A 25,245-nucleotide genomic window follows, 5' to 3' on the forward strand; every position below is an offset into this window, starting at 1 on the left:
CCGCGCCTAAGCCGACTGACCACGGTTCAGCTCCAGGATGGCCTGTGGCCCTCGCCATTAAGAAAGTATGCACTAAGTCCGCAAAAGCATTATAAAAAAAAAAAAAAAGAAAAGAAAAGAAAGTTTATTGGAGCATCAGGGCCGGTGGGGCGGGTATTGCTGAGTCGTGGGGGAAGGTGTCCCATCCCGCCTGACGGAACAGGCTCCTAAAGTGCACTCGGTGCGGCGAGGGTGGGGGTGTTGCATAGAGAATCGGGCTGGCCGCTCCACCTCCTCGGCTTTCCTGCCTCTCCACCCGACTAAGCCAGGTCAGCCTCTGGGCCGCCCCGCGCCCCGGGCTCGCCGCTGCTCGGGCTCACGAAAACCGCGGGCGCACGCACCTGCAGCGCCAGCCCGGGCTCTCGGCCCCTACCCCCAGAGGCGGCCAGAGCGGCGCTGCCCAGGCGCGTCTGCGCCACTGGAATCTGGTCCATGGACTCGGCTGACGCGGAGTGGTAGGCTCCTGCAGGCCCAGCGGCGTGCACTGGACTGGCGCCCGCAGAATCCAACACCGAGCTAGAGTTGCGGCCTGGGGCCCGGGGCCCTGCGGGGATGGAGGAAAATGTGAAAGTGGGGGCTGTGACACTCTCGGGGCCCTACCTTTCCTTCCCTCAGAGCTCAGGATCCGGTCAGGAAGACACACTCACCCGGCAGCCTGGGCAGCGTCGATTCAGGGTCCAAGTTCCCAGAGGTTGGCACCTTATACACACGCCGCTTTCTCTTTTTCTGCAGAGAGAGGGGAGAGCCTGAGTGCCCCTTCCCTAGACTCCACATCGCCCAAAGAAGCAGAGGAGTTGGGCAGGGTAGAGGCTTCTTTCCCATCCCCTTCCTCCTGGGCAGGGAGGCCAGCCCAGTTCCCCTTACCTGGGGTCGGATCCGGGGAGGCAGAGCCCGAGTCTCTGGGGAGGAGGGTGGTGGGGGTTCCACTTGGCCTCGGGTGGCAAAGAACTGGGAAAGACTGAGGGGGAAGTGGAAGGGTAATCGCTGGATGGCCATTGTTTCCTCAAATCCCACCCCACTGGAAGTCCCGAAATAAGCCTCCCTTCCTAGCACACAGAGAGAAAGGGGCATTGATTTGTCCAAGGGCATGCCAGCCTGGACCCAGACCTATACTTTGGCCTTGGCCTACCCCCTTTCTCCCACCTCGAATGTCCCTGCTATGCCAATGAGAGATGTCCAGGTGGCACATGCCCAGGTTGCACTCACTTGGCATTCACTGTGGCAGGCCTGGCCTGGCCAGGGGGTTCTGGGCGCACATGGCTGAAGGTCCGCATGTAGAACTCCATCTCCTGGGGAAGGTGGGGGTCAGGGAGGCTGGGGGGCCAGGTGTGGATCCAAGGCCTTCTGGGTCCTGAGCCCACCCCATCCTGTATACAATTCCCCATCCTGTACGGAACATCCCCTTCTGACTGGTCTCTGGGAAGTCTGGGTGCAGAGGTCCATGACTGTCCTCTAAGCTTCCCAGCTATGCTGGGAAAATCCCTCTGAAGGCCAAGGCTTAAAACACCCACTTCTGGACCTTACCCCATCCCCACCATCTTCCTTACTTCATCTAGTCAAACTCTTCCTCCAGGAAGCCCCCAGCCTCATAGGTCCAATGAACCCAGTCTGCTCTGGCCGAGGTGGGTGGTGGGGAAGAGGCTCTCAGAGCAACCCTCTCCTGGTTCTCTCTTCTCCCAGGGCTCCAGTCTCTGAACTGATCTTTTCCCTGGCTGGGAGACTGGCCCGCCCCATTCATATGCCAGGGTGTGCACCCGAGGCTGTGTGCATGACTGGACTGGAGCTGAGTCCTCAGGGTACTGGCCACAATCTTGGCTACCTGGGGGAGGGGGCAGTGATGGGGGCTAGTGGGATGATGGGAGGCAGTAAGAAGTAGGAAAAAAACAGCACCACGGCCCCATCCGGGATCAGGCTTATAGGCAAGTTCTAGGTCTACTTTAGTCACTGATCCTCACAGCCACCCTGGGAGTGGCAGACCCAACCCCTGAAAGCAGAGGGACCTGAGGCCAGGAGGTCACAGAAGTGGGCTGGTCTGCCACCCAGCACACAGGATGCCCATGAGAACAGGAGATGAGGAGACAAAAGCTAGGAAAAAGCCAACCCGGGTATGGAGGGCATTGGGCAGAGCCAGGACAATGCCCCGCCCCACTGGGTGGGGGAGGGCATCAGGACAGCTGTCGCCTGCTTCTAAGTTGTTTCCATGGAGACCCAGGCGTCCTGACTAATGCAGAGATGACACTGTAACAGCAACACTGTCTCTAAAACAAGCCTATGTTTGGGGGCAACGGCTCCAGAGTGGGGCCCCTCCCGCATTCCTGCTCAGGGTGGGGGTGGGGAGGCCGCCTACAGGGCCCTGGCAGATCTGGGGGACAGAGCCCAGCCGGCCCCAGGCTGGCTGCACAGATACAGAGATTGAAGCCCAGGGTAAGCTTCATGCCCAACCAATGACCAGGCTAGCCCTTTGGAAAGTAGTGTGGGGGTGACAGCCTCAGCAGAGGAACACTGGAAAAGAAGGAGTCAGAGGCCAGTGGTGAGAACTGGGACCTCAAGGTAATGACTAGGACCTCAAGGTAATCCACACCCCACATCTTTCCTCTTCCCCAGGGTGGACTCAGTACCCCTCCAAGGCCCAGCAGAAAGGGGCTAAGCTGACCCTAGTGCCCCTGGGCTCCAGAAGGGGGTGAGGCAGGAGGGGTGGGAGAAGCAGCAGCAGAGGATAGTCCCAGAAGCCTGAGGGGCCAGGATGAGACAGGAGCCAGGCCCTGGCCAGCTGGGGAAGTTTGAGGGTATACCAAGGTGTCTCCACTCAAACGTCCTTCCCCTCATCACAGCTGTCCCTAGGATCCTCTCACAGAGACCTTCAAAATGTGCACATTCCTGACTAGTAAATGGTACCTCTCAGCCTCAGCACTCTCCTCTGTGCAATGGGACAAGCACATCCCTCCTCCCCCTGGGGAGGCCTCCCTCAGGTCACATGCAGATGATATTAAATGCCCTTGCTGCTTTTGCTGCCACACCTGACTCCAAAGCCTAGGCAGGCAGTGACTACAGGGCAGGGGCCTAGAGCCCTCTAGTCTAAGCATTCTAGGGCTGGCCCTGCCTCAATGGGTACTGACTATGAAGCTTGAGAAAGTCTCCTGCCTATATTTCTGTGCCTGCCTCCTCTGTGAAGTGGGGATAGAGAAGACAACCACTCCCAGGATGGCTGCCACTGCACTTACATGGGTTTAGTGCCAGGCACCAATTTATGTACATGGTGCTGTGGCAGGGGGGCCACCACCAAACGTAGCACTCTCCCGGGCCTCCCAGGCCTGGCAGCCTGACCCATCCCTGGCAATGACAACAGGAGAGGCGGGGTCCCAAGCCTTCTCCCAACCCACCCACCAGCCTGTGTTTGTGTCTAGTTGCCATGAGGACTTGGGATCCAGAGCTCAGCCCTCCCAGCAAGGCCTGCCTGGGCCCCCTGCCTTCCCAGTCCCTGGGGGCTCCAAGAACTGGACTCCCCCACCCCCAGCTGCTGACCTCAGGAAGCCATGGGGCGTGGGAATGGGGATAGGCTGGTCAGTAGCTGGGCTGGAGGGTTTCTGCTTCAGAGTGTGAAGACCTTAACTCTTCCCAGACCCAGCTTGTTTAACCCTTGTTGGCCTCAACAGGCTCACCTGCAACATGGGTACAGTTACATTACCTGCCTCATGGGCTCTTTTAAGGATTAAATCGGCTAATGGGTATAAGGGCTCAGGATCACGGGTGGAGAGAACTGATGGCTCCATCCTAGTGACCTATTTGCTGGTCCATTCCTCTCTCTTCTGCAGCCCCAACCTGCCTACTTTCAGGCTCCCGACCTCCAGCACATGCTTGGAGCCTGAACAGGAGTGTATATGGGGTCGGGGAAACACAGGGCTCCCTCTGGCTCTGCCCACACTTGAGCAAGCAGATACGTGCTTAGTGTAGGCTTGGCCTTGCTCCTATTGCCTCGAGCATCCCCTACTCCAGCTGCGGTTCCAGGCCTGCTTCCCTTTGCCCTGTCTCATCACTGCTGCTTGCTACACAGCCCACCACCCCTCCCACACCCAGGCCCCATCACCCACCCCCTTAGCCCTCTGGGCCACTTCTATACCTGAATGGGCCGCATCTTGGGGGGACATGACTCGAGCTCCCTGTGGGCCCCCTTTGCCTCCTGTGGCAGGCGATGCTGCACGATGTACTCATAGGTGGTGAGCTTGTGCCACACTGAGGGGGTGAGGAGAGGGCTCAATGCAGTGGAAAGGGGATCCTAGAGTTCAGAATGAAAGGGAGGGTACCCGGCCCCAGGCTGAAACCACTGTCCCCAAATACACTAATCCATGAAGTGAGACCAGGCTACCACAGAAAGCCAGTACTGAGAAGGAGCATGGCTTCAGGGTTCTACAGCACAACTGATACCTCCCTGTGGCCTAGGGACCCCTATCCCCCTGCAAGGCAGGTGTGGGTGTATGTAGGTGTGTGTGCACGCGCGTGCATGCGCGCGCGTGCGCAAGCGTTTGGAGGGGGGGAGGGGGGACTTACTGAGATAAATGTGGAAGCAGAACAGGTGGCCCAGCAGGGCTGTGGAAAGCAGGCCCAGAAGGATGAGTAGGGCGGCCAGGGCCAGGATGGCAGGAGCCTGAGTCTCCACAGGGGCAGCGGGCAGGAACACAAACCACACATCTGTGTGATTCTTCAGGACTGCAAGGCACAGGCAGACTGCTCATCTGGGTGAACTATGGGGCTATGACCAGCGACCAGAACAGGCCCAGGGCTGGAGGGTGGGAGTGGGCCTGGAGCTGGGACTGACCTTCAAAGTGGTGATTGGTGCGCAGCCGCATGGGGTTGACAAAGAACTCCACAAAGACATAAGTGGCCACCAGCACGAGGAGCAGGACACCCAGTAAGGCAGATGCCACACTGTGTAGAAAGAGCCTGGGCCCAGCCATGGGCAGCTGTCAGCACCCAGGTGCTCCAGCTGGGTAAGGGCCCAGAACTCAGAAGGGCCCATGGATGGGAGGGGGACCCAGTCCTCTGACCCCACAGCCCCAACTCCTCCTGCAGTCAATGGCTTAGGGCAAAGATTAATTTGGGCGGCCGCCCCAGCAGGAAGAAGACCCCAAACCTCCGCTCAGCAGTCCCAGGCAGCAGCCATCAGGAGCGTCACCCTCAGAGCAGCACGCGCTAATGCACACCAGCTACAGGTCCTCTAAGCACCCCAACCCTGCCCCACCCCATATGCAGGCTCAGGGTCCCTGGCTCACACTCAGACCCATGCAACCCCAGACAAAGATGCGTCCGTGTCCCGCTCTCACCGGTAGTTCCTCTCGCCCACGCAGTTGTTGAGCCACTTGCAGTGGTGGTCAAAACCACACACGCACTTGTTGCAGGCGCTGCAGTGCTTGGAGCGAGCGCTCCTGCGGGAAGGGGTGGAAGGGGCACAACACGGTTAGCTAGCTTTCCCGCACTTCCCCGCGGGCCGCTGGGCAGCGGAGTCGGCGGCGGAGGGACCAGGGACCCGGAAGCCGGACCTGGAGCAGGTTACGCGCCCGGCTCTCGGCTCCACCGAGGAGCTTGGCGACGGGGAGCGCGCACGCCCTCTGGCGGCACTGAGAAGCAGAGCACCCACAGGAGGCCTCTGCTGAAGGGCCAGGGGCTCAGGCAGGAAGGAAGGGTCTGGGAGGCATTACACTCTCCCACTCTGGGATTGCGCACCTGCTTGACGGTGGTATGAAACGGAAATGGGGCTTCCTTTCCAAGCAAGGACCCCTGCGCCGCGCCAGGAGACGATGCAGGTGTGGGACCAGGGAGCAGAAGAGAGCAAGGCTGCTGGGTCCAGGGCCTGCAGTGGTTTTTCTCACATCTCCATTTTTGAGTCCCTGTTTCCCTGGCAGTCTATGGGATTTTTACTGGCATTCTTCCAGAAAACCTGTCTGTGTGGGCTACCCAAAGGGAGCCAAAGGCAGCGGAGCAAGCTGACATCTAGGTGAGCAGTTCGCTGCAGGGGGTCAGATGAGGTGAGGCCACATTAGGAATGCAAGCCCAAAGGGGTGTGGAGGAGTGAGCTGCAACCCCCTCCCCCAGAATAAAACGGAGTGGGTAGCCGCTGCCACAGCACCCACTAAAAAACAGTGCACTTGGCCGGTGCCTAGCAAAGAAAAGGATGATCTGACACCAAACTCCTCAGTGCCTTAATGCCGTTGGCTCTTACTCTGTTCTGTGGACACACCCCCTTCAACAGGCTGCTGGATCTCAAGATTGGAAATGTGGAGCTAGCCTTGGTCCATACCCCCTTCCCCAATTCCCTGCCTGAGGCTGGAAGCTCCAGGGGGGTAGGGAGGGGCCTAGGGAGGCAGTCCGGAACAGCCAAGGGGGTATGGGCTCTGCACATTCTGACTGCCCTTCCTACTAGCAGTGTGATCTGGAGGAAGTCACTTGGCGTCTCTGGGCCTCAGATTCCTCATGGGTAACTGAAGATAACAGTATGGGCTTGGGGGCCAGGCAGGCTGGGTTGTGAATCTGGCTTTGCTACCCAATAGCCATATGACCTCAGGTAGGCCTCTCAGCCCTTTGCACCACTGGGCTCTTCCTCTTCTGTGAGGTGACAAAGATGCTGCCCACCCTGCAGGGTTGCTCATAAGCACTTGGCACATAGTAAGTACTCTAGCATTAATTCCCCTCCCTGCCTCTCTCTGGGAATGCTTGTGAGAAATGGGGGATGAAGGGGTTACTGGCAGAGTTAGTCATGAGAAAAGTCTGTGGCGGTGCCAAATGTTTCCTACTTTAACTGTTGGAAATGCCATTCCTCATCTTCTGTTTCCAATCTCCTTCTCCTTCACCCAATTCTCTGTCACTCTGTCAAGATTCTTGACTGTGTGAAACACGAGGGTTCTGAGGCATCAGGATAACTCCAAAGCCCTGGGCATGCCCCTCTCTGCCTTGAGCGCCTGCTGGCAGTATCCCGGGGCACACTCTCCGCCCACGCACACCGTCGGCCCACACTCACTCACACATCTACGTCGCACAAGTTGCAGTGCAGATCTTCAATGACATGTGCGTGCTGGCTGCGGTTGAAGATGGGCAGGGGCCCTGCATAGCTCTTGTCCCGCACGTTGGCATCTGCTGGATCGATGGAGACAGCGGTCAGGTGAACCACGAGGTGGCCGGCAAAGATGGCGCCCATGCACTGGCCCAGCAGGTTAAAGACTCACTCCGCACTCTGCCGGCTGGAAGACCCCCTCCCCAACTTTTTGGAGCCAGACAACAGCTGGCTATCTCTATGTGACTCCCTCATGCAGAGACTCTCTACCTGTGCCACCTCTGACCTCCAGCCCCACAAGAGCTTCCTTGTCAGACCTCTTCAGTATACCCATGCCCCAGACGGGAGAGAGGAGCCATCTGGTCACAAAGCTCACAAGCCACTGAGTACTGCTGCTGAGGGGCCCAACCACAGGGCTCTGGCCTCATTGCTCCAGGACTGGCACAGGTGCTCGCTGGTCTGACCTCAGAATCCAGATGATCTAGTTTCAGATTCTAAATGATGAAGTGAGACTGAAGGAGATTATCCTCTAAGGTCGAGGGACCCAAAATATAAGTTCTAAGTTTGTTTCTCTTGCCTTCATAGGAAGTCAGCTCTGAGAGGGAAGCAGCCATCCTTTCTCAGCAGCCAGATGGAGAATCACTTGTAGACAGGGTCTCATACACCCACCACCTCCCCGACTGGAGTCCAGCTACTTGGAACCCTAGGGCTAAGGGTTCTGAGGTGACTTGACAGGGCCTGGCCAGGGGCAGCATGACTAATTCTGGAGCTGAAACACAGATCTTCTAGGACCTATCTGCAAAATGATTAGACCAAATGCTGGGGACAAGTATGCTGACAACTTGCTGCAAAGTCTAAATTTGTAAAAATTCACCAATAGACTCTACCCAGGCAGCCATCCGCCATCTATCCATCTGTCCATCTATCCATCCATCCATCCTCTTGCTAACCAGGCAGACATCATCCCTCCATCATTCATCCTCCATTCATCAGCTGCCCAACCTCCTTTTTCCTTCTTCCTCCTCCTCCCAGTGGCCAAACTTCCATACATGTCTGCATGAGCAAGGCTCTGCCCTAAAGTGCTGTACCACAGCCTTACACGAGTCCCATAGCCCATCACAAGCTCTCTGCCCCGCCAGCCCTGGCTGTGCATCAGGCCTTCACCTCTCCCCTGGGTTACCCCATAGTCTCCTGACTGCTCCTCCTGTCTGCGCGCCCTTGAGCCTGCCCTTCATTTGGTCCCGAAGTGAGCTCTGAATAGCTTAAACCTAAAACCTTGCCTGCTTCAATTTCTACAGTGGCTCTCAATGGCTCTCAAGCTAAAGTTTACTACTCAGTTCAGTGCCAAGGCCCCTTCTGCTCCAGCTCCTGTCAAACCTGACTGGTATCACCAACCACTACTCCTCACCATTCCAGCCTCTCTTCAGACACACTGAATATTTAGCGAACATTCAGCTTCCTGCCTGCTCCAACACTTCTTCCCCTCCCCACCCCAATTCATTGATTCAGCTGTTCACTGAGGTCTTTCTCTACGCCAGGCCCTAAGGCTAATGGCAGGAGCAAGACAGACTTTGTCTCTCACCCCAAGGAGCCCACTGTCCCGAAAATATATATGTTAATCACATAATGGGTTGATTACAATTAAGGAAGTTCATGGGACTAAGGAGAAACTGCGTGGCCTCATCTAGTCTGATGAGGATCCAGAAGGCTGCCCTGAGAAAGTATCATCTCAGCTGAGACTTGTAGAGGAACAGACAATAGGTACCTGGTAGGGAACGTGGACAGGAGGGGTTAGGCTGGGTACTGGGAGCAAACAGAGTCCCAGCCAGAGGGGTTGCTGATGTGTGGTTCCAGCTCAGCTCATTGCTGCCATGCAGGAATGAGGGCACACGTCAACAAATTCTGGCTTTTCAAAAGGAACCAGAAATCGGGATTTTTATGTGAGATCTCATTTTTTAAATGTTGACAAGGAATAAATAATTTTTAAAACACACCTGCCAGGGGCAGCTGGGTGGCTTAGTCAGTTAAGCGTCTGACTTCGGCTCCGGTCACAATATCAGGGTCCTGGAATTGAACCCCATGTAAAGTTCTGAGCTCCACGGGGAGTCTGCTTGTCCCTCTCCTTCTGCCCCTCCCTCAACTTGTGTGGGGGTGCAAAACACACTTGCCAAAGGAGCACTTAAGACTGCCCCTTTTTTGTGTGTTAATTTTCCCCCAATTGAAAAAGAAAATCTCACCTAAAAAAAAAGAAAATCTGAGGGCACCTGGCTGGCTCAGTTTGTAGAGCATGCAACTCTTGACCTTGGGGTCGTGAATTCAAGCCACACATGGGGCATAGAGCCTACTTATAAAAAAAAAAAAAAGAAGAAGAAGAAGATCTGTAGGCCAAACCTCCCCATTGGCTGCCAGCTCTAGACTCCTAACTTAGCTGGGTAGAGAGAGTCAAAAGCCTTCCAGCCAGAGACCAGTAGTGTCACAACAGACAACACCAGAGGAGAGAACATAAGAGGCAGGGGAGATGGGCAGAACCCAGAACCCAGAGAGCCCTGAGGATCTTGAACGTAATTCCTTAAGGCAGGAAGAAGCCATTATGGGATGTTAAGCTGGGGAGCAACTTTATCAGATTTGGATTTTGAAAGGGCCTCTGGCTGCAGGGACACAGATAGACACAGATGGACTGGCCCAAGTGAGAGTGTGTGTAGGGAGACCTGTTTGGAAACGAAAACAGTCACCTAGGCCAGAGGGGCAGTGGGGAGGAATGAGGGCAAGTCTGACAGGTATTTAGGAGGTAACATCAACAGGATTTGCTGACTGACTGGATATAGGTGATGAAGGAAAGGGGAAGAGCCAAGAGTACCTGGAGAGGCAGCCACAGAGAAGGACGGGCACACGTCAGACGTGCATCTGGGCCTATGACGATGTTGGTCTAGACGGCTCTCCTCCTCCATCCATAATCTGTTGTAAGGCTCCCACCCCCACACCTACCATGTGACACTCTCCAATCTACAAGGTTTTCCTCCAGCGGGAGGCTAAGCACCCAGGGCAGGGGCTCTGTCTTATTCCTCTTAGCAACACTAGGGCCCAGGCCAGTTCCAGGCCCAAAGTGGGTATGTGGTACACACCATTAGCCTACCTCATTCCTCAGGGGTCCTGAGGAAACCTGCAGAAGAAAGGTCCCTTTGATGGAAGGAAGAAGCAGCAGCCAGGCCTGGAAATGGGAGTGCCAATCTGGGTGGCTCTGTGAGCCTCCACACTGCCCAAAGCAATGGATGTGAAGACAAAACCCTTAAACCATCCCACTGCCTCAGAGTCAGCTTGCCTGAGCAGCCCATCTGGCCTCAGTGGGTATCAGCTGTGTGACCTCAGGAAGTCAATCTCTCCTAGCCCCAATTTCTTCATTAGTAAAGTGCAGAGAACACCTGCCTTCCAGATTATTATGAGGATCGAATGACATAGTCCACGTACCAGGGATGGCACAGTGCCTGGTGCACATACGTGCTCAATAAACGCTGTTACTCTTGTTTACTGTTATTTGCTCTGACTGCACTTACTCCAACCATGTGGTTATTAACCTGGCTTCCCAGGTACCCTGGTGGCAGAAACCCAGGTAATCCTGAGTGAGGGGTGTGCCCATTCCAGGTCATGGAAGGAATGTTTCATGAAGTATTCTACTTAAGAGCACTGACCAAGGCCTGTTAGTCACCTGAGGGAAAGTCCAGTTTTCCATTTACAGAGCTGATGACTAGGCCCTGGGCCCTAGTGAACCAGGAAGCACCCCAGTGACATTGTTGGTGACTGAGGACAACAACCTTCTCTAGAGTCCTTCTCCACACACCTGTCCCTGTCACTCACCAGCCAAGGGCTCTGCAGTTTCCTGAGAGAGCACACTCACACTTCTAGCTCACACATTCTGGTGCTCACACACACACACACACACCCTTGCATGCTCCTTGTCCTCTGGGAAGCCTGCAGGACTCTTCCTGTCAGACAGAGGAGGAGGCCGAGAACCGGAGAGCTGGCAGAAGCTGCTCAGCCTGGTACGGCCCCAAAAGGGCTGAGCTGTGACCAAGCTCAGCTGCTGACTCCCTGCCCAAAGCTTTCAAGTTCATCCCTGCTAACCTCCTTCAGCTCACTCTCACCCTCCTCCCCTAAGAAGCCCAAGAACTTATTTTCATGAAGCACACACACCAGGGCACACTCTCCGGGCCACCCTCTGGACACGGGCACATGGCCACCTGCTGCACCCCAATCTCCCAGCCTTGTAGCCATGTCCCCTGCTGCTGGGAGTTGTGGCCAAGGCGGGGACAGTCACACTGCCAGGCTCATGCAAGTTTGTGTTTGTCACTGCTCCCAGGAGCCTCCAGGGCATCTTTATCCCTCCTCTCGTCAATTCAACCTCACCCTAAGAGTCTTATTTACAAAACCAATGAGCTCCTAAACAGTCCCAGGGACAGTGTAATTATCTAACCGTACATAAAACCACATTTTAAATACACCAGGAAACTCAGTGTGTAAAAGAATTCTACCATGACTCTTTTGAAAAGTGGAAAAGTCTTTTGTAAATGGAATAATTACTCCCTAATTTATCCCCTGTCGAGCTCTGGACATAATTAGCTTTAAGGCTTTCTTCCGTGATCACTCCTGGGGTACCTCAGTTGATGAGGTTCCCAGCTGTGTGGGCTTTAAATGCTCTGAGGTACGTTAGGTCCATCTGCTCACCCCATCAGGCAGAGAGGTCAACTAGGGGTTGGAGGCCAGGCAGGCAGGCCACTGGTCCTCCTGTGCAGAGAAGGGGCCTGCCCGCACTCTCGGAGGCTCTGGAGAAACAGCTTAGGGCCCCTGCCATGTCCCTGTCCACTGCCCCAATTCTTCCACATGCTACCCACACTTGCCCAAGGATACAGCATAGCCAGCGGGCACCCAGTGGTGAGGCAGGAGGGGAACAAGGACCCCAAAGCCAATGACAGCAAAGAAGAGGTACAGCAGCCAAGCCACAATCTGGAGCGGGTGAGGGGGCCAGCTCCACCCGTTCCGGCGGGACCGCTGGCCCTGCAGCTCCGGGGAGGGTCTGCTGGCCTGTGCGGGCGCTGTCCACACACTCTTCTCAGGGGCTGTCTTGTTGGAGGGCTTGTTGCAGATGTTCATCTGCAGAGGAAGAAAAAGTAGAGAGAGCATTAGCCTGAGGAGGCCCCGGGCTGGAGCCCAGAACCCCATGCCTTGAGCCAGGTTTCAGCAGGGGGGAGCAGGCTGGGACGTGAGGCCATCTCCCAGCAACTCGGCAGGGAACTAGCGCCCTAGCATAACCAAGACAGTCCGTGGCGGGGGGGGGGGGGGGGTTGGGGAGTGCTCCTCTCACAGCCCTAGAGCCAGCTCTGGCCCCAGTCCCCGCCAGGACAAGGTATAAGGGACCAGGGTTTATTCAGGACACAGTGTGGCTGCCTGTAACTTGAAGTGCTCTGTCTCCACAGCCATCAAAGTTAAACCCAATAAGACATGTTCTCATCTGGTAACAATATCAGGCTGAGGCCAGAGCAGTGAGAACACATGCTGATTCTGTTAGTCACCTCTGTCCTGAGGCCCAAATGCAAGTGTCAGAGAGGGCCCCCTTACTCTTAGCGAGGGGAAACAGGGAAGATGGGTGCTCAGGAGGGGGTCTGGCCTCTGTCCCTGGGCCAGCACATAATCCCTTTAGGACAGGGGCCAGTGGGAGACCCTAAACGATCTCCCCTGAGCCTCAGAAGCGCTGCCCGAGACTTCTTGGCTGGGGAGGAGCCAGCATGCAACAGAGAAGGGAGGATCCCGCCTCACTTCCCTCCAGCAGCAGCAACGACCACGTTTCTCCAGGTAAATTTGGGCCCCATGCACTGGGAACAGAAAGGTGGGCTGAGGCTCTCTGACTCACTTGAGATCTCAGGGAAGGCCAGCCCTCTTCCAGAGGCAGACCACCAGGTGGCAGCACTCCCCCAGCCCCCACCCCACCATCCTTCAGTCTAAGACCTGCCTGGTGGCCAAAATTACAAGTAGGGCAGGGAGGGTGTGCTGTCATTCCAGGAGGAAGAGCCCCACCCCCAGGATCTTCTGGGCCTGAAGCGAGACTAGAGCCTGCGCCGGCAGTGCCACAACTGGGGGGACAGGCCAACTCAGAACTTATGGTGGGAAGGCCGGGAGCAGGGGACAAAACCCAGGCAGCTGGACTCTCCTTTCAGGAGCTCACGCCCGTGGGCCAGGAAGTCTGACTATGCCAGAAAGTACGGCAGACCCCCGCAGCACATCAGCCAAGAACATCTTCCTCGCTTCTTGGCCCAACAAAATGTGACTTGACCTTCAGAGCCCAGTCTAAGCATCCAGGAAGCTTTACCTGATGCCCCAAGCAGAGTCAGGGGGCCCTCCTGCTTAGTCTTTATTGGGCAAGTCACTTTGCCACTCAGAATACTGTGTCATCCCCGTGTCTGCCCCCTGTTATGCCAGTTTCTCCTAAGGGTAGCAACGATACTGTGATTCATTCACCCCCGTTCCCCACCTCCCCTCCCCCAAGCACCCACAACATACCTTGTACATAGTAGGTGCTCAGTAAATGTCTGCTGACTTGAAAACATCTGAAATAAAGGGAGATGTGGGTGCAGTAAATGATCTGGAATCCTGGTCCACCCAAAGCCATCCGGCCCGCTCTGCCCCGCCCTCAATCTGCACAGCCACCATGCAGACCTTCCTCCTGCCCCAGCGCCCCCACCAGAGGCTCAGAGCCTCCTGCAAGTCAAGTCTGGCGTATTCACCTCTGAGTAGCCTCATCTCAAAGCTAAATGGAGTGGCCTTAGTTTTCTCTCAGGGACTCAAGTGGAATCCCTTGGTCATTTGCTTCGTCTTCAATACGAAACAGTGAAAGGTGAATAAAGAGCCCCAGCTTTGGCGGAAACGGATCTCGGTTCAAGTCCTGGCACTTACTAGCTGAGTGGCTTGAGTTTCTTCATCTGAAAAACAGAGGGGAGGGATGGCTACCCAGGCCGTGTACAGACCAGAGATCCTATAAGTAAGGCCCTGACACATAAATGCTCCCTAAACAACAGATACTGTAATTACCCTTAAAATAGCCCTCTGGCTTGTCCCCATCTCTCCAAAGGGAGGCTGCTGCATCTGATATTCTACGAAGTTAATTTTCAACGTCATGGGGTTGGTTGAAGCTGCTTTCTTAAACCAGTGGTCCCAAGAAACATGTTGCCGTGAGAGCTGGGCCAGTGGATGGTCATTCTAACCATCTCACCTTTGATCAAAGGGACAAAGGGGATCTAAAAACAAAATGAAACAAAAAGAACTGGTACCGCTTCATTTTCAGTGTTCCCCAGAGGTAGCAAATCTGTCTTTGATTTCTGGAAACAAAGGTCCCCAGGTGAAGCCCTGTGAACAGCTGAGCTGGGTGACTCTGCTCAAGGGCAAATCCCTGCGGCTTGCACCTCAGTTCTCCAGTGATACCATCCCCAGGGTAACTACTTCGAAGAGAACCCATGAATTGGGAGCCCTAAGTTCCAGCTTTCCTTTTGCCCTCTTCACACCTCTGCAGCCCTACACCTTGAAGTTTCTAAAGAAAGAAGCAGAGGCACATGGCTGACAAGTCCCTGCTGCCCGGAGTGGGCTGGCAATGGCCACAGGGACCCCCCCAGAGCTGCTGCCTCCCCAATTACCTGAAGCGGGAGGAGTCAGCATCTGAGGCCTTGGGGGTGGCTCTGACTCCAAACCAGGGGACTACTGACCCAGGGAGGGTCCACTCACTTGAGACTGTGGGCAAAGGGATGGTGCTACAGGGCCTAAAGCCCTTGTGGCAGCGGCAGCACCCCAGAACGGACACCCAAGCTGGCATGCCACCTGCCCCCAGAACCTGGCCGGCGGGCTCTTAACTGATGATGTTTTCCCTTGTGGGGCTGGTGGCTACAAATTCTTTTGGCCCAAAAGACTTTGATTAAAAGGGCCGAGAGGTAGGGGCTTCTCAAGCAGGGATGGGACCAAGCACTGTCACCAGACCCAGGAACTTCTCTGGCTGTCTCTTCCCTCTCAGCACTTCTCTAGGACACCAGACTGAAAGATGCACGGCTCTGCTCCCAGACAACTTGGCCAGCCTCTGCACTCACACATCGGCCAGGTCAGCACTGTGGGGGCCCAGCCCCGAGGGCGCTGCAGATGTAAACACAGATGAGACCAGGCTCCTGCTTTCTGGGGGCCCAGACAGACATGAGGTTAGTGGGTGAATGGGTCTGCCAGGGCCAGCCATTCAGTGTGACAGAACACAGGGTGCACGGGGGGATGGTGTAGGGGGGCCGATCCAGAGAGAGTTGAGCCCTGAGGAGCCGCAGGATCAGATCCCATGGGGCCTAGGAGGCCAGGCAAGGAAGCTTGGGCATACGGAAGAGCTGCCAGGAGTCAAAGGAAGTTTAAAGCAGGGCAATGACATAAAGGTGGGGATGCTTTACAAAGCTTTCTAGTCATAGTGGGGAAGAGGGCATGAGCAAGAAGGGAAAGGTGACACCACAACAGGGTGGGCCAGGGAAGGCAGCAGCCCAGCAGCTTTGTGAGGAATTGTTCAGGAGATGGAGGTCAAGCCCACAAGGTCCCTCAGACCACCCAATGTCCCCAGCTGCAACTCTGGTGGGCTGAGAGGTATACAGACCTTGGTAAAAGATTTTTTATGTACCTTCTGCTGCCACAGAACACACCACAGAGTTAAACTGGTGGAGATGGAGGAAAGACAAGAGCGAAGAGGCACCATGGAGTGTTATGGCCAAAGGTCACCACCGCCTTGGTAAGTCAAGGAGCCACCTGGCTTCTGAGGTGGGCTGGAGGCGCTGTACAGGCCCCTCCCTTGTCCCAATAAGGTGAAGGTCATTGCTAGGATGACAACAGTCTCTTCCTGTTAACACCCACTTGCTAAAACCCTAAAATAGCATTTTCAAAAGAAAGTTAGGCGGCCTTAATTTATATGCCTGATTTAAAAGAGGGAACTCTTAATATTTCCAGTTCTCATTATGAACTGTAGAATAGTTATATGACTGATCTACTTCCCTCTTGCCCACCTCTGCTCTCACCAAAAAAAAAAAATTTGGGAATGCTGATTTGAGATTCATGAATAGCACCGTCAAAACAAGCAGACTGAGGTGAAAAGTAGCAACCCTGGAGAGGCTGTGGGCACCCCTGCATTCCCGCAAAACGTCTGAGAATTTCAGAAAAGAATCAACTTAATTACCGAAGAGCGTTCATAGGGGGAGGCCACTGAACTGGGAAGATAGAGTGATAGGGTCAGAGGAGAAGAGACAGGGCTGTTAAGGGGGACTGAGGGCTTGGTGACCTGAGCCACCAACAGAGAGAGACGGGTTGGAGCTAGCAAGAGGGCTAGGCCTGGAGGCACAGCCAGGTTCTGGTTCCTGCCCTGCCACTCAGATTGGGCAACCCGGAGGCAAATTTCAGAGCCACCTCTTTGGGTGTCTCCTTTACTCAGCTTTCAAAAAAGTTAGCTGGGGCGGGGGGGGGGGGGCGTGGGGGGGTGCGGGCACCTAGCTGGCTCAGTCAATAGAGCATGCAACTCTTGATCTCAGGTTTGTTGAGTTCAGGCCCCATGTTGGGCGTAGAGCTCACTTAAAAACAACAACAACAAAAAAAAAACCTGGAAGGCAATTTGGCAATGTCTACCAAACTTTAGAACACATATACCCTTGGGCCCAGTCATTCCGTTTCAAGATATTTATCTTTTACATATGGTCACAAAGTACACAAAGATCCACTGCAGTCTTGTTTGTAATAATAAAGGACAAAAAACAATGTAAACCAACCGTGGCACATCCACACAATGAAGCGCTCTAGAACATCAAAACAGGGAGGGATGGCGTGACCTTTGATACACAGTGAAGTGGAAAAGCAAGATGTGGGACAGTGAGCTGCATAGCGTGCTCCCAAGTGAGTAAAAACAAAGGGGGATGGAGGGATGTGTAAGTTTCTATTTGCACAGATTCTCTCTGGAAAGAAATACAAGAAGGCAAACATAGGGGCAGCTAGCCTCTGGGAAGGAGGGTTAGTGGCTGGGGTGAGAGAGATTTGCTTTGTGCACCATTTGAAATTTTTTTTTTACCACATGCATTTAATGCTTTTGAAAAAAAAATTATGTCAAATAATTGAGGGGTGTCACCTCTTACCCTCCCGGCCCCATTGGGCTGCCATGTGGACCCAATGTGCGTGTGGGCTCCAGAGCCCTGTACCACGCCTGACAAACAAGGAAATCCCACCTAACAACGATGCAGAAAGAGTGCTCGGCTTTAGTTGAATGCTTTCTCACTCTCGAAAGCAATTCTGAACGGTTCATCTGCAGAGCTGTGAGGAAGAACCACAGGGCTCCCTGTGAGCTGTCGGAGGTCTTGACAAAGCTGGAACCAGACCACCAGGCAGCACAACAGAGGAGCTGCTGGGCAGGACCTCGGTCCTCGGCCAAAGGCCAGCTCAGCTTACCGTGACTCCAGAACCCAAAGGGAAGGTGCACACCGCGGGATGGTTTTGCTCACAAGCATCTTGTCTTTTCGCTAAGAAAAGCTAGAGGATTTATGGTTGCCACCATAATGAATGATTTTCTATGGATACTTCTAATCAAATTTTCAGGGTTTTTTTCTTCGGACCTGCTTTTAAAATAATTTTCCCTAAGATTTAACAGATGCCCAGTTTAAACCTAAACAGGAGCTGGAAAAAAATGCTACATGGTGCACACTGTTTTACAGTGTGAAAAGTCATTTATAAAAGAAGTTTTGGGGGGCGCCTGGGTGGCACAGCGGTTAAGCGTCTGCCTTCGGCTCAGGGCGTGATCCTGGCATTAAGGGATCGAGCCCCACATCAGGCTCCTCTGCTATGAGCCTGCTTCTTCCTCTCCCACTCCCCCTGCTTGTGTTCCCTCTCTCACTGGCTGTCTCTATCTCTGTCAAATAAATAAATAAAATCTTTAAAAAAAAAAAAAAGAAGTTTTGGGGCAACTAATTTATTAAAATTCCCCACAGGTGCCAGAGAAGTCTTTGGCCTTCAAATTCTGGGAAGTGGCTCTAGTTTGACTAAAAGACGCACATCACCACAATGCCCAGAAAATAAACTGGAACTTCAAGCTGTTCTCATAGTCTTCTCCAGTCCTTGGTCTCAGATGCAGCTGGGCTCTCACATAAGCAACATGCAGAAGTCTGATGCCAGAGCAAGAAAAGCCTGAGACCTCAATCATTCCTGAGTTGGCATGGTCCGAAAACATTTTCTGTGCCATTCTCCTCCTGAAGCAACCACTGCAAACTGTTTGGGATTAAAGTGTAGCCAGGGAAAGGGGACAAGAAGAGGAGAGCAACATGGAGTGAAAACAAGGCCAATGAGAGGAGCCAAGGGTTGTTGATTTTAACCAGGAAACCAACTCACATGATTGTAGGAGTAAGCCCTGAGGAACACCCACCAAGAAACAGTCATTAAGAACAAAGTTGTGACAAAACAAAGTAAGAAAAACAAAAGGAAAAAAAAACTGCCTAATTAAGCACCAATGTTGCTTTTATTGTAGCTCATGGTGATTATCTGTTTACAAACCCATCTCCCGCAGTGAACCACCAGTTCCACAAAAGCAGAGACCACCCTTCACCTATCTCTAAATCCAACACTCCTTCAATAAGAAAAATTAAGCCATTTCTTACCATCTCTGCTGCCATCACCCTAATTCAAGCCTCCGTCATTGCTCCCCTACATCGTTCCAGTGATACTGGCCATCACCAGCATTTAGAGGGTACTTTTTCTGTGCCGGGCACTGCTTTAAGTGCTTTGACAGAATTCACTTATAAACCCTCACAACTCTCTGAGTAGGTCCTAGCATTTCAAACTGTTCTCATAGACCTCCGTCATTGGTCTCCATGGGCTGGTCTCTCACTTTCTCTCATAAACAACATGCAGAACAAATTCCCCTTTCACAGATGAAGACACTGGGTCTCAGAGGGACTAACTTCTTCTAGGAGACACAGCTAGACTGGCAGAATTAGGATGGCCCTCGACTGACTTGCTGGTGTGCGGTCATTACGCGCTGCCTACAGCAGCCAGAGGAAGGTGAGCTTTTCAAAATTTCAAACTCCTCAAAACTTTTCAATGGTTTCCTCCTCCTGCTAGGATAAAGCTGAAACCCCCATTACACCCTTCAATGCTCCCCTCCCCCTTTCTGTTCCTTAATAGTGCTTTGCTGTCTCCAGACCTTTGCATTTGCTTTCCCCTCTTCCAGAAACACCCTTACCCTACTTTCAACGCTGATTTCTTTTCAACCTTCAGGTCTTAGCTTCAAAGTCACGTTTTACAGCAGACCCTGCCTGAACACCACTCCCGCCTCCTCCATTACATCACCAGAGCACTTATCTCGACCTAAAATCACTTTAGTCTTCTATCTGGCGCCAGCACCCCCCCCCCCCCTTAATACTCCGTAGGTTCTGGAGCTCGCGCCGTTTCTTGGAGTCCTCCGTGGCCCCGCGCCTGCCACACAGTAGGCGCTCAACGCAGATTTGTGAACCTGATGAATGCTAGAAGGAAGCGCCGCGCTCTGCCCGGTCCCTGGAGCCCAGGCCGCTGGCTCCTGGCCGAGGTGAGCGCAGAGCACGGCCAAGCCGGGGGACAGCCACAACCCCGTGGCTCAGGCCAGGTTTCCAGGTGAGGACCGCGATGGGGGCTTCTCACCTGCGCGTGGCGGCGACCGAGCCAGATCGGTCCTGCCAAGGTCACTCAGTGGTTCAGCACCCGCGCCTGGCCGTCCACCCTCCAGGGCGGCAGCACTTCAGACCCTCGCAGCGGAGACGATTCCCGGGACCAGGCGGCGGCTCAGCCCGGGGCGGGGCCCCATCCCGGGCCGCGCGACGGAGGCTCGGCCCGCAAGTCCTCGGGATTCTGCTGGAGCAGGCTAGCGGTACGGCCCGGCCAGGCCGAGGCGGGCTGGAACTCTTCAGGCGCTGGGCCCGTTCCCCTGGCAACGGCGCGGGCTACGGCGCCCCACAGCGGCCAAACCGCGCTGCGTCACTTAGCGCGGGCATCGAGGCTCGGGGCGGGGCTCACCAGGGACCCCTGGAACCCCAGCCGACCCCTCTCCCCATTCCCTTTCAACTTTTGTCCTCGACAACCCACTCTCCCTCCGCCCCACTCCACAGCTATCTTCTCGAAATCCTAACTTGTCCCAAACGCGACCCCCTTCAGTTTCTCCGGAGACCACCACTCTCAGGGAGAACCCCGGTCAGCCTGCACACTTTGCGAGTATGTGCTGGGCACTGGACATTCCATGGGGAGCACTCATGAGATCCCTGCCCCTCAGGGAGATTACAGGCTAAGGGAAAGACAGATACAGACAAATACCCAAGTAAGTATGCAGGTTTCCCCATAATGTAAAGTGTGAAGTATAAGAGCAAAATATATAGCACAAAATATCTCCTTTTTATATTTCTTTAAATCAAGTATAAATCCTACTGGGAGCCCCCACCCTCCAGGCTGGTAGGAAATTCAGTCTTGGTCTCCACTGGGCTCCTCTTAACCAGGTTATTCCAAGGTCTCAGATCTCCTGCAGCAGCAGCCTGAGAAGTCAAGGGTCCTCTCTGGTACTGAGGGCACAACCATTGTCCCAATCACAGGACTTTCAGGTTTGGGCTCTGGGAGGCCATGCCCACTGCCCCAAGATTGCCAGGGACAGGGGTGCCTGGGTGGCTCAGTCAGTTAAGCCACTGACTCTTGATTTGAGCTCAGATCATGATCTCAGGGTCTTGGGATCAAGGCCCACATTGGGCCCTGTGCTCAGCAGGGAGTCTGCTAAAGATTCTCTCTGCCTCTCCTCTCTCTCTCTCTTAAAAAAAAAATAAATAAATCCTTAAAAAAAAGAAAAGAAAAAAAAAAAAAAAAGAAAAGATTGCTAGGAACAGATGCCTGCTTCCTGGATCCCAGAGCCCGAAGACTTTCTTCCCTTTTCCTGCTTTAGGGACCACCCTGCTGGACCTGACTTCCCTGAAAGCCAGGGTACACTGGAAATGGACTCTCCCATGAGCTCAGGCTTTCTCAAAAAAAAAAACAAAACAAAAACAAAAAACCAGGAAGAAATTTTGTCTTCTGCCAGCTGTCCTATCCATATCTCCAAGGCCCTAAAATGGTGAGCAGCTGGCTGGCTACCTGCTCAGAACAGGCTGGGCAGAAAGCATCCCTATGCCTAAAATGTATGAGCCACATGCATACAATAAAAGCAACGTAACAGCTCCTGCTCTGTCAAAAACCAGTTGTGCAAGTGATTTAATCTCTCTACCATACAAATTCTTGTTTCCAGGCCTGATAAACTCAAACTCGATGTGGAATAAATATCACTGCTACTCTGGCCTCAGAAACACAATATGATTTCTCTTGTTAAGATGTCAATCAAGATGACTCTTATCTGGAATTGAAGAACTTTAGGGTCCAACAGAGATGATGACCCAGAAATCAATTTAGAGGATGAGCCCATTTATGCCCACAGGACGGGGAGGGAATCACAGCCATCTAGGCCCTGGGTCCACCTGCCTCCCAGGCACCTCTCCTTGATGTTCCATGGGTATCTAAATGCAACAACACATCCCTATATGCCCTCTCTGTCTTTGCCACAAACCTGTTCCTCCCCTCAAGCCCTCCAATGGGCACTACTAACTACCCAGTGTCCTCCTGGTCCTTGCCCATCTAACCCAGGTAGTCCCCAAGACCAGGCAGTCCTCCTTCTGAAGCATGTCCAGTGTCAGTTCCTCCCACTCCACTCCAGTCCACACAACCAGCATCTTCCTTGCTGATTCTGCCTCAGCCTCTTGTCTAACATCTGCCTACCTACTTCCAGTCATTCTTCTCCCAGCAGCCGGGCTTATCATTCTTTCTCTTTATTTTTTTATAAGGTTTTATTTTTAAGTAATCTCTACACCCAACATGGGGCTCAAACTTACAACCCCAAGATCAAGAGTCACACACTACTGACTGAGCCAGCCAGGTGCCCTCTTTCTCTTTATTTGTCGAAGTGGGTTGTAGTCTGAATAATGGCCTCCCAAAGACATCCACATCCTAATCTCTGACGCCTGTGAATGTGTCACTTTATAAGGCAAAAGGGACTTTGATTAAATTAAGGAGTTTAAAATGGGGGAGATTATCCTGGATTTTTCAGATGGGCTCACTGTAGTCACAGGGCCCTTATAAGAGGGAGGCCCGAGGGTCAGAATGAGAGAAGGTGATGTGATGGTGAAAGCAAAGGTCAAAGAGATATGACAACACTGCGCTCCTGGCTTTGAAGGTGGAGGAAGAAGCCAGGAGCTGAGGAATGCAGACAGCCTCTAGCAGCTGGAAAAGGCAAGGAAAGAGATTGTACCCAAGAGCCTCGAAAAGGAATCAGCCTACTGACTTTAGCCCAGTAAGACCCACTTCAAACTTCTGACCTTCAGAACTATAAGGTAAAAAATGTGTATTATTTTTAAATGTGTGTGTGGCAATAGGTTATTGCAGCAATAGGAAATTAATATAGTGGGTTTCAAAGAGGGTTAAATACACACACATATATATAATGAATTAAAGCTGGTGTCGTTTGAAACAAAAATCCAAGTGGCAGCTCACATTCCCTCAGTGTCTGTCCGAGTGATTCCAAGCCTGGCTCTCTGAGAAAAGGACTCCCTCTGGCCAAATTTGCCTTTTATTTTATTTATTTATTTACTTTTATTAAGCTCCACACCCATTGTGGGGCTTGAACTTATGACATCGAGATCAAGAGGCCATGCTCTACTGACTGAGTCAGTCAGGCACCCCTGGTCAAACTTGCTTTTTAAAAACACAGGCAGTTGATCATATTCTTCCTGAGTCTGTCAACATAGTGTGGTCCCCAATCCAGAATCTGGCACCACTCAGGCCCTCACCTACTGAAGAAGGCAACCCATTGCCTGCTCCCAGGGCAGAGAAAATGGCAGAAAAACCTTCTCAACATGAAAACACCATCTTATCAGTCTTCTGCGTCAGATACTTCCAGGGCTCCCTTTTGCATTTAGGATAAATTGAAACACCAAAGCATGGCTAGAGGGCCTGCTCGACAAGTTCCTGTTCCCCTGCCCATCCCTGTCCTCTGGGAATTATGTGGCTCCTGGGACCCACACCACCCCCAGGCCTTTTCCCCCAAGGTTCCCTTTACTTGGAGTGTTGTGTTAGCTCCTCCTGCTCCCGTTTTGGCCAATTTCTATGAAAATGTGTGAGGTCCATTTTTCTGGGACAGAAGTCAGCCCCTCGGGCAGGAGCAGCTGGCCCTGACACACAAAGTAGGTCGGCCAAGAGTGGAAGGGCCCAGGCCAGGGGGAGAAAAGGCCCCTTTGTGGTGTAAGGGCTTGCACACGCATGTGTAAAGATTCTGCGCTGGCTTTCATGACTCCTGGAACCACCAGAAGAGACCTCTGGGGCGGGCAAGCGCAGCTCAACGTGCCCTGTGCCCAAGCAGCCCATCCTCAATTAGAGCCATTGTGTGCCTGGGCCCCCTAAGACTTGTCACTCGTCCCAGGGCAGGTCAGTAGTTTACCACTTTCAATCCCAGCTCTGCTATCACCAGCTGGGCAAACTCCTTAACATCTGTGAATCTCAATTTGCTCATTTTTGTGACATGAAAGTAACAATAGCTACTGCACAAGGGTGATGAGGACTGGAAATGTGCTCACGGTCATAAAGCATACAGAGCTGGTGGTAGACATCCATACGTCTCATCTAGGCCTTGCTTGTCTTCCTGTCAGGAAGATGACATTTCATCAGCTACTGAAATTAAATTTTAATTGTCAAATTAGCCCGGGTGGGATGTGGTCAGTCACAGCTCTTATTCTCTGGGTCCACTTTGTCTGGGTCACAGTACCCTTTCCAATGAACCCTGGGATGAATCGGCCCATTCACTTGGCTCATCCCCACGTCCACCAGCATTTCTTGCCCCAGTGAGCTCAGTGGCCTCCTGACTGGTCTTTCTGCTTCCACTGTGGGCTCCGCAACCCCATCCGTCCATTTTCTTCACAACTTGTGGCTGTCCAAAAAACAAAAATTTTTTAAAGCCAAACTGATTATATTACTTCCTGCTTACAAGCATCATGACTCTCCCTGCTCCCCAGGGAGCAATATTTCAATATACCATGAAATTAGAATCAAAACCTCCTCCTCACAGTGGCCTCCAAGACCTCCCATGCCCCCTGGCTCCGGTTAATTCCTGCAGCCTAATGGCCTCCCTTTCCTCGAAGGACCAGGCTTGCAGTCATACTAGGGCCTTTTGCACTGATGCTGCTGCCCACTTCCTCTGGGCAAGCTTTCCCTGACCCTCAGAATAGAAGAGACTGTTACTCCCATAGCACCATGGGACTCTGGTTTCTGCTGTCAGTGGCTGCTGGATTGTGTAGTGATCTGATTAGGGGCTGTCCCTCCAGCCAGCCGGACAGACCACACGGGGGGGGAATGATGTTTATCTAGCACCTTTAGTACAGAGCCTGGAACACAGGAAGCACTCAATAGATGTTTGCTGAAGAAAGGAAGGAAGGGAGGGAAGAAAGGTGGAAGGAATAAATGAAAAGATAGTACTTCTTATGGGAATTCTTTTGTGAAGCCTTTTGTAAAGTAAATGATACTTGTTGAATTATTTTTGGTGTAAAAATTGACTTTCCTATGTTATCGTCCCTTCAACATAGTAAATCTATTTTTTTCCATATGCCTTGTAAAGATTTTTTTTTATTTGCTACACTCAGGACATTTTCCTCCCATTAATTTTTCCTTGTTAAATGGTTTTTATGACCCCTTTGTGTTTTAAGAAAGAAGTACTGCTCGGTATTTAGAATATTCTCTCAGCTTCCTTGGTGAGAAGATTCTGGCCGCTTTCCCACTGTTGACTATAACCAGTGCAGCTTGGAACACGATGTCACCCCTCCAGAACTCTCTCGGACCGCGATAAAACTTATTCTGTGTCTAGTTGGGGACAAGGTGTTTGGAAACAGCGCCTTATGCAACAGAGCTGCTGCAGGGCCGTCCCTTGGAGGCAAATGTAATAAAAATCATGGTGTGTGAAAAATGTGCCCACAGAGTCCAAGGAACTAAAGATTTTAAAGCTTCTCTGCCAGTAATTCAGTTTTTATTTTATGTTTCTTGGAAAACTGAAGGCTTGT

The 25,245-nt window shown here is 52.9% G+C and overlaps 1 protein-coding gene across 9 annotated transcripts; it reads right to left on the minus strand.

The window, feature by feature from the left end:
• Nucleotides 1–108: 108 nt before the first annotated feature.
• On the minus strand, nt 109–20,077 carry ZDHHC1 (zDHHC palmitoyltransferase 1). Of its 9 annotated transcripts, none has more exons than XM_087870494.1 (14): nt 19,781–20,077; nt 14,159–14,364; nt 14,024–14,049; nt 13,631–13,677; nt 11,984–12,226; nt 7,053–7,228; nt 5,358–5,459; nt 4,853–4,977; nt 4,585–4,743; nt 4,157–4,269; nt 1,246–1,328; nt 904–997; nt 687–765; nt 109–583 (listed from the first exon to the last, which is right to left on the minus strand). In XM_087870494.1, the coding sequence occupies exons 4-14, from the start codon at nt 13,637–13,639 to the stop codon at nt 300–302; spliced, it is 1,467 nt and encodes a 488-aa protein (XP_087726620.1). In that variant the 5' UTR covers nt 13,640–13,677; nt 14,024–14,049; nt 14,159–14,364; nt 19,781–20,077; the 3' UTR covers nt 109–299. The 9 variants fall into 9 exon arrangements, with proteins under 9 accessions (XP_087726620.1, XP_045670822.1, XP_087726619.1 ...); XM_045814866.2 differs by having other exon boundaries at nt 13,855–14,049; XM_087870493.1 differs by lacking the exon at nt 14,159–14,364.
• Nucleotides 20,078–25,245: the final 5,168 nt, after the last annotated feature.

The sequence above is a fragment of the Ursus americanus genome, chromosome 21 (genome assembly GCF_024610735.1).
Source record: "Ursus americanus isolate L20-20 chromosome 21, mUrsAme1.1.p, whole genome shotgun sequence".
NCBI lineage: Eukaryota > Metazoa > Chordata > Mammalia > Carnivora > Ursidae > Ursus > Ursus americanus.

Coding starts and splice junctions, on each gene's coding strand:
- ZDHHC1 (XM_087870492.1), bottom strand. CDS start 12,256: ATGCTCTCTCTACTTTTTCTTCCTCTGCAGATGAACATCTGCAACAAG. Junction 5,460..7,052: donor AACTTGTGCGACGTAGATGT/GTGAGTGAGTGT, acceptor CCCTTCCCGCAG/GAGCGCTCGCTCCAAGCACT. Junction 4,744..4,852: donor CACCAATCACCACTTTGAAG/GTCAGTCCCAGC, acceptor TGTGCCTTGCAG/TCCTGAAGAATCACACAGAT.